Genomic DNA, 14636 nt, shown 5'->3' with positions numbered 1-14636 from the left:
CATGCTTGACCTATCAGGGTTTTCCCTGTAAACATGGTAATTATTCATTCAGGATATCTGGATCAAACCAGCGACGCACGGAGAACATCATGACACAATTACCGTCATTTCTGCTTCTTCTTCCTGGATCCAAATTCAAAACAAATGCTGCTTCAACCAAACTTTTGTCTCACCTTCTTGTAAATCTTCTATCCCGGTACTTTCTACCGTCTACAAATGCAGAAATGTTCATATCCTTCATTACATTTATGAAGTGATTAGTCTCCTCCTGGTCTTGGTTTCTCCATTGTGCACTTTGAGAAAAAAGTTGAAATGTCGAGATTAATGTTGAAATACAATTTTGTGAATAAAGTCAAAATTTCGCCTTTTTTCTCAACATTTCAACTTTATTCACGAAATTTTGACTTTTTTCTCGAAATTGTACTTCAACATTATTCTCGACATTTCGACTTTTTTCTCAACATTTCAACTTTATTAATCAAATTTGGACTTTTCTCAACAATTCAACTTTATTCACGAAATTTTGACTTTTTTCCCGACATTTCGATTTTTTTCTGGAAGTGCGTAATGAAAAAAAAATCTTCTTCCTCTAAAGTATTATTTTTATTTTTCTCCTGCCTGGCCCTGACACTCTTCCGTAATATTCCGTTAGGCTTTACAGACCAAATATTCTGTTTTAAAAGGAGTAACCCAGGGCTCATATTGGGGTTTTTAAAACTACTCAAAGGGGTTATTGGTGTTTACATGGCCGTGTAACCGGGTTATTGATCATATTCCGGTTTTAAAAGGATTATTGACTGATGGAAACGCAGTGACTGAGACGGCGGCTGCTCCAACCGTCCTGGTGTCCGTGACGCCCGCAGGTCTCTACGGTTAAACTCACCACGTGTCCCGGGAATCCTGGTTCTCCAGGCACCCCGGGTTCCCCAGACCGGCCCGAGTTTCCCTGTGAGAACAAGAACAGACAAACATTCAGACCAGATACAAATAAATACAAATAAAAATAAATTAAAGCTGCAAGCGGCGATGCAATTTTCACCAATAAAGTTCAAGGACTCGAGTCCGATGACTCCACCATGACTCTTTATGTCAACCCGTTCAAAAGTTATGGCAGAAAGTAGGAACTATCAAATATCGACCAATCAGAAGAAGGGGGGGGGCTAATATCCACCAATTATGGTCAAAGACTCAAAACCGAGTCCGATGACACCACCCACGACTCTTTATGTCAACCCATTCACTAGTTACTAGTATCACTTCCTGTTTAATGTTGAAGTTTGACGCGGCGCCACGGCCACGCCATTTCACTAAAACTCATGATTTTGATAACTTTTCATGTTTTTTTTATTTTTTTTATTTATTAACATACAGTGCAAACAACAGAAGACGACATCAGTTTGTGTGTGTGTGTGTGCGTGTGTGCGCGTGTGTGTGTGTGTGTGTGTGTGTGTGTGTGTGTGTGTGTGTGTGTGTGTGTGTGTGTAGATAAGGTGATGAAAGTAGATACATAAATTTACAATATTAATTTGAAAGTAAATAAGTTAAACAAATAAATAATTATCATATAGAGTGGTGTAGCATTATACAATGTAGAATAATAATATAGTAATATCCTAATATAACATAATTTTTATAAAATATAACATATAACCAAATGATATCACCATACTATTATATATTACAATATAATACTATAGTTTAACATCCCATGAGATTTCATAACTTAATATAATAATAAACTATGAAACAATACATCATGATAATGCCTAGAATAATTATTTGAATTAAAATTAGTAATTTATATATTGCAATGAGGGGTGAGGTCGGACCGGGGCGTCAGGGAAGCGAGCAGGAGTAGGCAAGTAGGACGGCAGTGAAAGGAGAGCTCCCCTCTCTTTTTCATTTTAAGTATTTTTACATTTGTATATATATATACATTTTTTTTTTATTTATTCATTTTTTCCCCCTATTCCCTTTCCCCCGCTACCCTTCCTGATTAATTTTGTTAGTTCTGTTAGATGTCATTTAGAGTCAGGAGGGATCGCATCTTGGAACTTTTCATGGTTAACGTCTTTTGTGTCTCCTGAGCGAGTTTTATGTTGAACGGACAATCCTGCTAGGAGGAGTTTGTTAAAGTATAACATGTGAAAATGGCATAAATTGCGTCAATTCAAAATGGCCGACTTCCTGTTGGCGCCAGGAGACCACCAGAGCCCCGCCAGACCTCGTTACGGCTACGGCCGTCGGGGTTCAGAGGATACCAGGATGTTTGGACTGATTTGATCAGAGTCCACGGAATGTGTCAGCTAGCATCACAGGCTAGCGCGGGCTACGCCAGCTTGTGCTAAGCAGGTAGCTTCTGATTAACCAGGCCGGGGCAGCAGCACGGCACCGGGCGGCGCCAGGATGATGTCACTGGTTCCACCAGTGGTCCACACTCACCCCTCGACCCGGGTTCCCTCTTTTTCCCGGGTATCCTTTGGTTCCCGCCGGACCTTCTTCACCCTGAACAGAAAAAAACATCCGACAGAAACCAGCGTGAGTCCAACACGTCCCAGGATTTACCGTCAAACTTCAGTTATTAAAAAAGAGCAGGTACCGACCCGTGGACCGGGACGCCCCAGGAAACCCGGATCTCCCTGTGGAGAGAGAGAAGAAACAAACATGTCTGAAGCTTCAGGAAACACGTTAGAAACACAGGAAATGTATATTTACATCTGTTAAGACTAGGGCTGGGCGATATATCGAGATTTTAATATATATCGATATATTTTCAAACGCGATATGGTACGAGACAATATCGTTTATATTGATTTAAAAAAAAAAAAAAAAAAAAAATTATGATTTTGATATAGCTTATTTTATTTTATTTTTTTTATGATTTTGATATAGCTTATTTTGTGACAAATTGACTTGAATGTTTTATTTGAGATTGTCACAAATGTTTTGTTATTTGCACAACTGTCAACCTCAGTGGAAAAGTCTGCCTGTTACTGTCTACATTGTATTAATTACAGTGTATTTTAATTTAATTGTTATGCAGGAAAGGGATATTTGTTTTATTTTATTCAAGAAGCATTTTTATTCTATATATGCAGGCAGTTTATTTTTATTTCATGTGTTTTATACATGTTGATATTGTGCAGACCTCTGTTAATAAAGGAACCTGTGTGACATTTGGCACGAGGCTTTGTATTAAAACTGAGATGCTAACAGAGATGCTAACAGAGATGCTAACAGAGATGCTAACAGAGATGCTAACGGAGATGCTAACAGAGAAGCTAACAGAGATGCTAACAGAGATGCTAACTGAGATGCTAACAGAGAAGCTAACAGAGATGCTAACAGAGATGCTAACTGAGATGCTAACAGAGATGCTAACAGAGATGCTATGCTATAATGCTTTGGGGGAAACCCCAATTATGGCACAGAAAAAATATGGATATATATCGAGTATCAACATTCAGCTAGAAAATATCCAGAAATGACTTTTGGTCCATATCGCCCAGCCCTAGTTAAGACCATTAAAGTTTTACCTTGGCACCTTTAGGCCCCTTTGGTCCAAAACCGTCGGAGCCATCGTCGCCCTGGCAACAGAGAGAAACGTGAATTAATTTACGTCCTTTTCACACTTGAACCCTGAAGCTGGGATTTCCCTCCAGCAGACACGACCAGCGATGGGAATCCAGAACCAGTTCTTGTTGAGAACCGGTTCTTGTTGAGAACCGGTTCCCAGTGTTTCAATTCCTTGTAATCGTTTGCCTTTTTTGCAAACGATTCCCTTATCGATTCCAGTGGGCGCGAATGACGTCATCAGCAGGAAAACACGGCGACAAAGCGGCATAAACGCTCAAAAGTTTGGTTACATTTTACCAAAAAGGACGACAACTATGGGCTCAAATTAATGCCATAAGTATTTTGTATCTGTAAATAAACTTTGTACTTGTAGAAATATTTTGTGCGTGTGAAAAAAATATTTGCACTTGCAAAACATATTTGTACTTGTAGATACAAAGCTACAAACTTTTTACAAAGCTACAAAGTTTTTTTACAAAAGCTACAAACTTTTTTTACAAAGCTACAAACCTTTTTTACAACTACGAGTTATGGCAGTGTTTTGACGTGCCAAAACTAAGAGCCAATCAGCGATCTTTGGCACGGGTTTCAAAGCGTTTCTGGAGAGCCAATCAGATCGTTGCATCGCCTACTGACGTCGCCGCCATATTGGATGTTCAAGACTGTAAACTAATACAAGTAAATTGACTTATTTTCATAAAGCGCCTTTCTACCAAGAAATGTACGTTTTACGTCTCATTTATTCATTCACATACGCACTAATATACTTGGAAAACAGTTAGGCACCTTTAGGCAGCTTTTGAAAAAAAGTTTGTAGCTTTTGAAAAAAAGTTTGTAGCTTTGTAAAAAGTTTGTAGCTTTGTATCTACAAGTACAAATATGTTTTGCAAGTACAAATATTTTTTGCACAGGCACAAAATATTTTTACAAGTACAAATATTTTTTGCAAGTACAAATATTTTTTGCACACGCACAAAATATTTCTACAAGTACAAAGTTTATTTACAGATACAGAATACTTATGGCATTAATTTGAGCCCATAGACAACAGGTCGACTCGTTGTTCTCCACAGCTGGAGACAAACATAAGTCCTGAAAGATCATGTATCTTTCCGAAAAAGCACATATGCTTATTTTTCTGCAAAAGAATTGTTAATTCTTGGTAGTAGTTGATGGTTGCAGAATTGCACAGTTCCATTGGACTTGAGTTGATTGTATTTGCCACTGGCTGACGTAGTTTTATTTTTGAGTGCTCAGCTCAGATATCCTTTTAAAAAGGATAATTTTAATTTCTATTAGAGAAGAATATTTATTTATTTATTATTATTATTATTATTATTATTATTATTATTATTATTATTATTATTATTATTATTATTATTATTATTATTATTATTTTATATTTTATATTTATTTTCAAAAACAATAATTTTGTGGGGCCCCCCTGGTACCATGGAGGAGCCCAGGGCTGGGGCCGTCTACAGACCTCACTTGTATTTTTTTGTTCAAAGATATAAAACAAAGTTGATGCTAAAATCGACCTGTTTGTTCTCTTTTTTTACAAATGAGAATCGATAAGACAATAGATAAAGAATCGAATCGTTAAACAGAATCGAAATTGGAAAAATCTTATCAATTCCCATCTCTAGACACGACCACTTCTGGCTGATTCAATTCAATTCAGTTTTATTTATATAGCGTCTATTACAACAGATGTCTCTAGACGCTTTCCAGAGATCCAGAACATGAACATAAACCCCGAGCAGTTATTACATAAACAATGGCAGGTAAAAACTCCAACGGAATGGAAGCAGAGCAGCAGACGAGTTGCTGCTCACTCGAATCAAACCTTTAAGGAGACTAACTTTACCAGAGAACCGGCAGGAAGACCAGGTAGCAAGTACTCACTTCCAGCCCCCCAGAACATCTCTAGACCAGCAGTCGGCAACCCAACATGTTTTAGATCCATATTGGACCAAAAACACTAAAAACGAATATGTCTGGAGCCGCAAAAAATGAAGAGTCTTGTATCAGAATTAGAATGAAGGAACACATGCTGCATGTTTCTATGTTAGTTAGAACTGGGGGAAGATTTATCTTTTTTATTATGTACTTCGAGAAAAGTCGAAATGTTGAAATTAATGTTGAAGTACAATCTCGAGAAAAAAATCAAAATGTTGAGAAAAAAGGGCCGCTCGGTGGCGCAGTGGGTTAAGCAGCGGCTCATATACTGAGGCTACAGTCCTCCTGCAGCGGTCGCAGGTTCGAATCCCAGGCCTGCGCACCTTTGCTGCATGTCATCCCCGATCTCTCTCTCTCTCTACCCCTTCCTATCTGCAACTTGAATAAAGGGCCACTAGAGCCCAAAAAAAATCTTAAAAAAAAAAAAAAAAATTCGTGAAAAAAGTCGAAATGTCGAGAAAAGAAGTCGAAATGTAGAGAAAAAAAAGTCGAAATGTCGAGGAAAAAAAGTCAAAATGTCGAGAACAAAGTCAAAATTTCGAGAAAAAAGTTGAAATGTTGAGATAAAAAAGGAAAGGAAAAAGGAAGAAAAAAAGAAAAACGAAAAAAAGGAAGAAAAAAAAGGAAAAAAAAGAGAAAAAAAGGTCAAACATTTTTGAAAAAGCTCCAGGAGCCACCAGGGCGGCGCTAAAGAGCAGCATGCGGCTCTAGAGCCGCGGGTTGCAGACCCCCGCTCTAGACGATTCCATGGCTGCAGAATAGAAACGTGGTGTGAGTCGGGCTCCGTACCGGCAGTCCTCGTAGTCCTGGTGGTCCCCGGGATCCCCTCACGCCCGGCTCTCCTGGCTGGCCCTTCAACGGCAGGAACAAACGGGTCAGAACTTCAGGACGTCCAGCTGAAACCAGGACTGAACAACGTTACTGCAGGAACGGTGGACATGAACACATCGTTACTGCAGGAACGGTGACATGAACACATCGTTACTGCAGGAACGTGGACATGAACACATCGTTACTGCAGGAACGGTGGACGTGAACACATCGTTACTGCAGGAACGGTGACATGAACACATCGTTACTGCAGGAACCGTGGACATGAACACATCGTTACTGCAGGAACGTGGACATGAACACATCGTTACTGCAGGAACGGTGGACGTGAACACATCGTTACTGCAGGAACGGTAACATGAACACATCGTTACTGCAGGAACCGTGGACATGAACACATCGTTACTGCAGGAACGTGGACATGAACACATCGTTACTGCAGGAACCGTGGACGTGAACACATCGTTACTGCAGGAACGGTGGACGTGAACACATCGTTACTGCAGGAACGTGGACATGAACACATCGTTACTGCAGGAACGGTGGACATGAACACATCGTTACTGCAGGAACGGTGACATGAACACATCGTTACTGCAGGAACAGTAGACATGAACACATCGTTACTGCAGGAACGGTGACATGAACACATCGTTACTGCAGGAACCGTGGACGTGAACACATCGTTACTGCAGGAACGGTGACATGAACACATCGTTACTGCAGGAACCGTGGACATGAACACATCGTTACTGCAGGAACAATCATGAACACATCGTTACTGCAGGAACGTGGACGTGAACACATCGTTACTGCAGGGACGTGGACATGAACACATCGTTACTGCAGGAACGTGGACGTGAACACATCGTTACTGCAGGAACGGTGGACATGAACACATCGTTACTGCAGGAACCGTGGACATGAACACATCGTTACTGCAGGAACCGTGGACATGAACACATCGTTACTGCAGGAACGGTGACATGAACACATCGTTACTGCAGGAACCGTGGACGTGAACACATCGTTACTGCAGGAACGGTGGACATGAACACATCGTTACTGCAGGAACAATCATGAACACATCGTTACTGCAGGAACGTGGACGTGAACACATCGTTACTGCAGGGACGTGGACATGAACACATCGTTACTGCAGGAACGTGGACGTGAACACATCGTTACTGCAGGAACGGTGGACATGAACACATCGTTACTGCAGGAACGGTAGACATGAACACATCGTTACTGCAGGAACAGTAGACATGAACACATCGTTACTGCAGGAACAGTAGACATGAACACATCGTTACTGCAGGAACGGTGACATGAACACATCGTTACTGCAGGAACAATCATGAACACATCGTTACTGCAGGAACGGTGGACATGAACACATCGTTACTGCAGGAACGGTGACATGAACACATCGTTACTGCAGGAACCGTGGACATGAACACATCGTTACTGCAGGAACCGTAGACATGAACACATCTCCAGGTAGGAGTGAGACGGTTCCTCAAGTTGATTTCAATTTCAATTCAATTTTATTTGGTAAGGAGGGACAGTGCACATCATTATGCATTTTACAAAATAAAAGCAGATGCACCAAATGTAGCCTATTGGCTAATTCTCATTGGCAGTGTAATGGAAAATTTTGGTATAACACTGTCTGTTGCCTGTTTTCATTCCTATGCCAAGGTCATGTTCCTTTGACACAGAGCATGGCACGGTTGCCTGGGTGATGGGTGATGTTTTGTCTTTTCCAGCTCCAAACTATAAAATAACCTGTCCCTAATCTTCTTCAGCGCACTCAGGACTGTCGGTTCATGTGACCGGTTGGACTGTGTGGCTCCGTTCAATTGAATGTTTGTCCTCTTTTCATTAAATCTTCGAAAGACAGCTGAGGTGTCCTGACATTCTTTTTGAACAACAATTTTTGCCACCGCAATTTGGCGACCACGAAGGGACCTCATCTGTGCCGGATTTTTTCCTTCTCTCCTCCGGAATCGAAGGTGTTTTAAGCATGCAACAACCTCGTACTCCCCCATCAAGTGAAGGTCGAGTGAGGGCCTCGCGTCCGGAGGGGGGTTGGGAAGGTCCCCGCACCGACTGGGGTCGAACGAACCGGTGGCTTCAGAAACGCCTCGCTGTTCTTTTGGGTGAGTTTTGGAAAGAAAACGGCCGAAATAAGGTGCGCGCTAACGTCTCCTCTCTGCCTATTCAGCTGATGTTGCCGGTAGTCCAAGTATTTGGAACCGGGGAGGGCTGGTCCAGCCAGGGTCTGAGGACCTTGGGCTGTTTTATTACTGACCTAGGAGTTAGTGATCGAGGGGCCAGACTAGGTCTGGGGGCGTCGTAGAATGCCTTTCAATTCTAGGTGATGAAGGAATTTTGTTTGTTACTAACCTAGGAGTTAGTGATCGAGGGGCCAGATTTGTCTGGGGGCGTCGTAGAATGCCTTTCAATTCTAGGTGATGAGGGAATTTTGTTTAAGAGAAAAAGACTCGCCTTTCGGTACGACATCAGCTGTAGGTCGCCAGACGTGACGGATCACGAGTGCTTCTGTAGCCGTGGTTTGAGAGGGAGACTACTTCAAGTCGGGAACTTGAGGGCTCTGGATTCGGGGAATCCGAGTGTGCCAGACGGGGTCTGGGGGCGGCTAGGATGCCTCATTCAATCCTAGGAGGAGTCGGAGGATTTGTGTTTGTGCTCTGAGCTGTCTGTTAATGTCTGTTGACTGTCTGGAGGATAACAAATAATTTTGAGAAATAATTGGAGTTGGAATGTTTTCCTGTTGATTATGTCGTGGGCTTCTGCGTCTAGAATCCGGTTTGAGTTAAGTGGGTAATCCGAAGTATACCTGGTAGGATTTAAAAGATGCAGGACTCCAGTCAAATCTGAACCGTGACTTTTTCTAATATATTTTTAATCCAACTTTCTCTGTGAAAGAGCTGCGCGAGTGTTTCCGGCTGTTGTGACGTCACAAACCCTGATAAGCGGAAGACCTTGGTTAGCCATGGTGTTGTTTTTTTTGTGTTTTTTTTTTTTTTTCCTCTCTCCTTCTGAAAATTTAGACTCGCAACATGTCTGAGAGGATCAAATAATCAGTTGTGGAGGCCAGTTTTTCAATAAGCCTTCTGGGAGTAATTTTTCCGAAGGACCAGATTTTTCAGCACTAAATGTGAGATATATGATAGTTAATTATGGAAAAGAATAGAACCCACAACCTTTGTCGGAGCTGTGGGTCAGACAACTTAAATTCCCAAAATAAAGAAAACACGAGAAACAGGAAGCCTGAGCGTTAAGCAGCTGGAGGCTTTGCAGGTTAGACCAGTTATCACTCGCTAAAAAGAAAAATGAAAAACAAATTTAGATAGATTGGAATGTTGCTGAGTGAGGCAGACACCCAAACAGACTGTGCCCCAGTGTGTGAAGCTGGACCCGGTCTGGACTCTGCGCCCCCCGCCCCACCCGCCCCCCCAACTAGCGCCGGGACCTCAGGCAGAGCTCACCAGCGCCTGGACTTCAACCAGCTGCGTCCGTTTGCCCCCAACTGCCCCCAACTCCACCCGTGGGAGCACCCCTCCCCCATCTTCACCCGTTTCACCCATCGGAGAGATGAGGAAAAGTGCTGGGAAGACTGGCTGTCTCAAGGACATTTTTGACTGGCAGAAAGCCTGCGTTTCGCCAGGAAAATTGTGAGACTATTGCTGCAAAAGGCTGAAAGAGGCAACGGGGGGGCAGAACACAGTGAGGGCCCGCGCGAAAAGGGGGGCCGGACTGTCTAGGGGTGGCGAGGAGAGCCGGTGAGGTGTCCGGTGGACACGCAGAGGCCGGCTGTGAAGTCTGCAGAACACGTGAGCACCTGAATACTAAATACACATACACACAAGAACCTTGTTTTTCATTTAATAGGTCTGGATTTTATGTTTAATGTCCGAAGGGAAGGGAAATCAGCACTTGTCTGTTTAAGATTAGATTATGATTTAAGATTACAACGTAATTTATTAATAGACGTTGGAATTGAGTATTGTGTCAGGTGAGGTTATTCATGACGTGTGGGTACGCACCCCAATGCTGTTGTAGCTGCTTTCCCGTGATTAGTATCTTCTCAGACGTGGTTATTAATAAATAAAGAACTTCAAGTTACGTGAAAACAATTGTAAAATTAAATAAGTATCGGTAATTTTACTCATGCCGAACTGTTAGTGAGTTAAAGGCTTCATTATAATACTTTCGGCTGTTAGAACATTGTTGCAGGGGACTTTTTGTTTATTCTGCAGCAGGAAAACTCTTGCATCACATGCCAGACTGGTACGCCTCATTCCCGGTTAATTAAAAATGAGGTACAAATAAGATGAGGTGATATAAATGGACTAGAAGTGAAATGGATTCGACCTGAATTCACACGCTATTTTCTGTCAGGTTCCGGTAGAACGTTTTAGTTTTATTTATTTTTTGCTCGGCATTCCAGTCCATCCTAACAGTCAATTTTGTTTGCTGTTGTTTTGATGGTAAAATTTTGTTTGCTGTTGTTTTGATGGTAAAATTTTGTTTGCTGTTGTTTTGATGCTAAAATTTTGTTTGCTGTTGTTTTGATGGTAAAATTTTGTTTGCTGTTGTTTTGATGGTAAAATTTAGTTTGCTGTTGTTTTGATGCTAAAATTTTGTTTGCTGTTGTTTTGATGGTAAAATTTTGTTTGCTGTTGTTTTGATGGTAAAATTTTGTTTGCTGTTGTTTTGATGGTAAAATTTTGTTTGCTGTTGTTTTGATGGTAAAATTTTGTTTGCTGTTGTTTTGATGCTAAAATTTTGTTTGCTGTTGTTTGATGGTAAAATGTTACACTGTTGTTTTGATGGTAAAATGTTACACTGTTGTTTTGATGGTAAAATGTTACACTGTTGTTTTGATGGTAAAATGTTACACGTTTGTTTTGATGGTAAAATGTTACACTGTTGTTTTGATGGTAAACTGTTACACGTTTGTTTTGATGGTAATATGTTATACGTTCACTCGTGTGGGGTCGGCTCGACCGGGGGTCAAGAGACCCGGTGACCAGCAAGGAGGAGGGGTAACTGATGTAAGAGACACTCCTCTCGATGGATCTAGTGGAATGGGAATTTTTGTTTGCCTGTTTTGGCTAATGGTTCTCCTGTCCAATGTTTTTGTCTAGTGTTCATGACTGGAACTGTTTATTGAATTGGGATTCCTGTAAATGCATTAAAGTGGGTTTGAGTCCCGCTGAGGGGTTGAGTTGAAGGTCAGGGACCTTCGGGGGTCTGGGACCCCCCCCTTTTTTAGCTAGGGATTTAAATTGCCAGATAAACTTGGATGTTGATGGCGTGGCTTCGTGAAGATACTATGTTGATACTTTACTATGTTGACATGGGCCTGAAAAACATAAACAGAGATGTTGAGGTTGTGAAATGTATGTGAAATTCAGCATTACCTGCTGATGCGCCTGCGCTCTGTGTGTGCGTGTGTAAACGCGTGGGTGTGTGTGGGTGTGTAAGCTCCGTGTCGCTTGTCTGACTGCGCGTTCACGCAGGGAGCGTTCACGTGAGGCTGCGTGAATGGGAGAGAGATGTTGTCTCGTTTTCCTTTCTGTTGACATTTTTTTTTGTTAAATTGATACAAGTAAAATAGTTTTTTACTCATTCTTTTCCCTGTGTGGGGAATTGATGATGTGGAATTGTCAGAATTGGGTTGATTTACTGTTCCAATGGGTGCAGGTTACTTTTGTGATACTGTATTTGAACCGGATTGTGGGTCAAGGACGTATAAGGCCTTTGAGTAGCCCATTTTTAAAATACTTAAAATAAAGATATTTTTGGCCATTTTCCAAACATTTGAAATGTAGTGTACACGTACATGTATGTGAAAGCTTCAAACAAAGGTATTTTAGTGTTTTTAAACCTACATCTATAGGGCAACGACCCTGGTTTTTGTTGTATGGAAATTGGATTCTTGCCGTTGAGCTGTGTATGATTGTGAAAAGCATGTTACATATCAATCATTTTCCTTTATTTTGTCTGTCGTGAAGTCACATACTGTTGATTGACGGTTTCGTCAGGAGTGGGTTTCGTCCCGTAAAATGAGTGCCCTGTGTTTTTTTTGGATATGGGTCAATGACAAATAAGGCTTCCGCAGAAGGTATTTTTAAAAGAACTCTGTTGTATCTACAATATTTTAAGATTATTGCATTCCAGTGGCCAGGTATTTAGTATCTTTAGCGTCCAATTTTACATTTAAAGACGGAATAATAATTATACAAATATACAAATGAATGCATTTAATACAATATCTATTCACATCATAGTTGTCAACCATTCGTTCACTTTAACCTATTATTTATTGGTTTAAATGAATGTTTTATGTGGTCGCACCACCTGACATCAGTTGTGCCACCTGACTTTTACAGCTAATTTTAAATTAGACGGGCTTCTACTTGGACACCTGTATTGGCTACCTTGGCTGTCAACTTCATACATATCATTTTTAAATAGAATAGAGAGTTTTATGATAAAATCACATTTTCCTGGTTTTACATTGGTTGTACCATTTGACATGCCAAAATGTAAAGTAACATATATTATCTGAATGTACCTGGAAGGTATTCAAACTAAATAGGTTTTATAGAATAAAGTGATATATGTCATAAATTGATTAACATTATTTTAAAGGGAAATAATGCACCCGGACACCAAAATATGCATGCCATGTCGTTGACCCATATAGTGTTCATGAGCCTACTGTCATTGGCTCTGAGAGGCAGTTTGGAAGTGCTTATTGCAGTATGTTGTTGTTATCTTGGTTGCGAGTGAGTCCTGAGACGAATGCGTTAAAGCTTCTCTGGACCTGTTGACCCATTTTGGCTGAACAGGGGCATCAAGCCGGCCTGTCCGAACTGCAGTTTGTTGCCACAAGGGTTGCGTTTCTGGGTCATGTCATTTCGGGGGAGGGCAGATCCCTCTCACCTGGCAGAATTACGGCCATTCAAAAGGAGAAACGCCAGAACTGATCATTAAGAAACAAATGATGTAAATTCTGGGCTCCACCAGGTATTGTCGACAGTGGGTCTCGCATTATGCGGAAATTGAGGCACCATTGGCAGCAATTGCCCATGGAGAAGGCCTACAAGCATCAGACCCTGGTACCTGGACTGACGAGGCTGACGACGCCTTCACTGACCTGAAACTGACGTTACAGACGCCTCCACTACCTGGACTGCCTGACTGTTCACGACTTTTCGTCCAGACTGTGGACGGAAAGGGGGGTTACATGACTTCAAGTGCTACAGCAAGTTCTTAACCCTTACCCTTTTGCCAACAGCGGATGATGGAGAACCACTCGCAACGCTAACATCCATTTGTTCCCCAAGACCTGAATTTGAGTGATGATGCTGTTGTAATGATGTTGTCTTTGTTCCCCAAGACCTGAATTTGAGTGAGGTTGCAATTGACAATGCTGACTTTGATCTTTTTTGTTGTTGGTTCTGCTTCCAGGGCTCCTGCTACGTGAGTTAACATTGCAGGTTTTGCTTTTGGGGCTTTTGTCCCCGATACGTTTTTTTTATTTTTCCACAGGTAGACCCATAGCGCATCACGTGGATACAATGTTCCTGCCTACACAAATTGCTGTGTGTAAATGTGATGATCACACTAACAATCTGATTTTGTCTCTCAAAGTACGAGCTGTCTCCCTGCTACTTCCGTCCTCGGCTGTGACCTCAGTTGAGATTGGTGAATTGTAACTAAGGGCTTTGCACACTGAAATATGGTCCTGGGAGGATGCGGACTGCAGGGTAATTAACAGGGTGTGAATGGGGCCCGACGGCCGGCCATGTCTCCCCAAGAATTTTTTCCCTCACTTTGCTTAATTGACACAAGGTTTCATGTGTCAAGGGGTGGGGGATGGTGAGTGAAATTCGCAATACGAGTGTATTCGATGACACTGGTTCACGAGAGGGGGTTCACAACTCGCCCCCACCAGACAGACGTTTCAGCATTTGCAGATGGATTTCGTTGAACTTGCACCCAGTGAAGGCAAAAAGTTTGTTTTGGTTATCATTTGCATGTTTTCTGGGTGGATTGAGGCTGTTCCCACGGCAGGACAGGACTCCGCCGCAGTGGCCAAGGCTTTGATGAACCTGATAATTCCCAGGGATTCCCGGGGGATTCTGGCGAAAAAATCAGTTCAGACAATGGCGCTCCGTTTGTGAGCGCGGCACTGAAACAGGTCGGTGAGTACATGGGCGTAG

General features: G+C 41.9%; 1 protein-coding gene across 1 annotated transcript in view; it reads right to left on the bottom strand.

Moving 5' to 3' along the window:
* Positions 1–14636, bottom strand: part of LOC133440788 (collagen alpha-6(VI) chain-like) — a 90832-nt gene that overhangs the window by 8980 nt on the left and 67216 nt on the right. Inside the window, exons 28-32 of the mRNA XM_061718108.1 lie at positions 6328–6390; positions 3537–3587; positions 2604–2639; positions 2443–2505; positions 884–946 (exon numbers count right to left, since the gene is read on the bottom strand). Of these exons, the coding sequence (XP_061574092.1) occupies positions 884–946; positions 2443–2505; positions 2604–2639; positions 3537–3587; positions 6328–6390 (276 nt within the window). The remainder of the gene's footprint in view (positions 1–883; positions 947–2442; positions 2506–2603; positions 2640–3536; positions 3588–6327; positions 6391–14636) is intronic.

Source organism: Cololabis saira, chromosome 3, assembly GCF_033807715.1.
Source record: "Cololabis saira isolate AMF1-May2022 chromosome 3, fColSai1.1, whole genome shotgun sequence".
NCBI classification, from domain to species: Eukaryota; Metazoa; Chordata; class Actinopteri; order Beloniformes; family Belonidae; genus Cololabis; species Cololabis saira.
The sequence above is the reverse complement of the archived record's forward strand: the minus strand, read 5'-3'. Positions and strand labels throughout refer to the sequence as shown.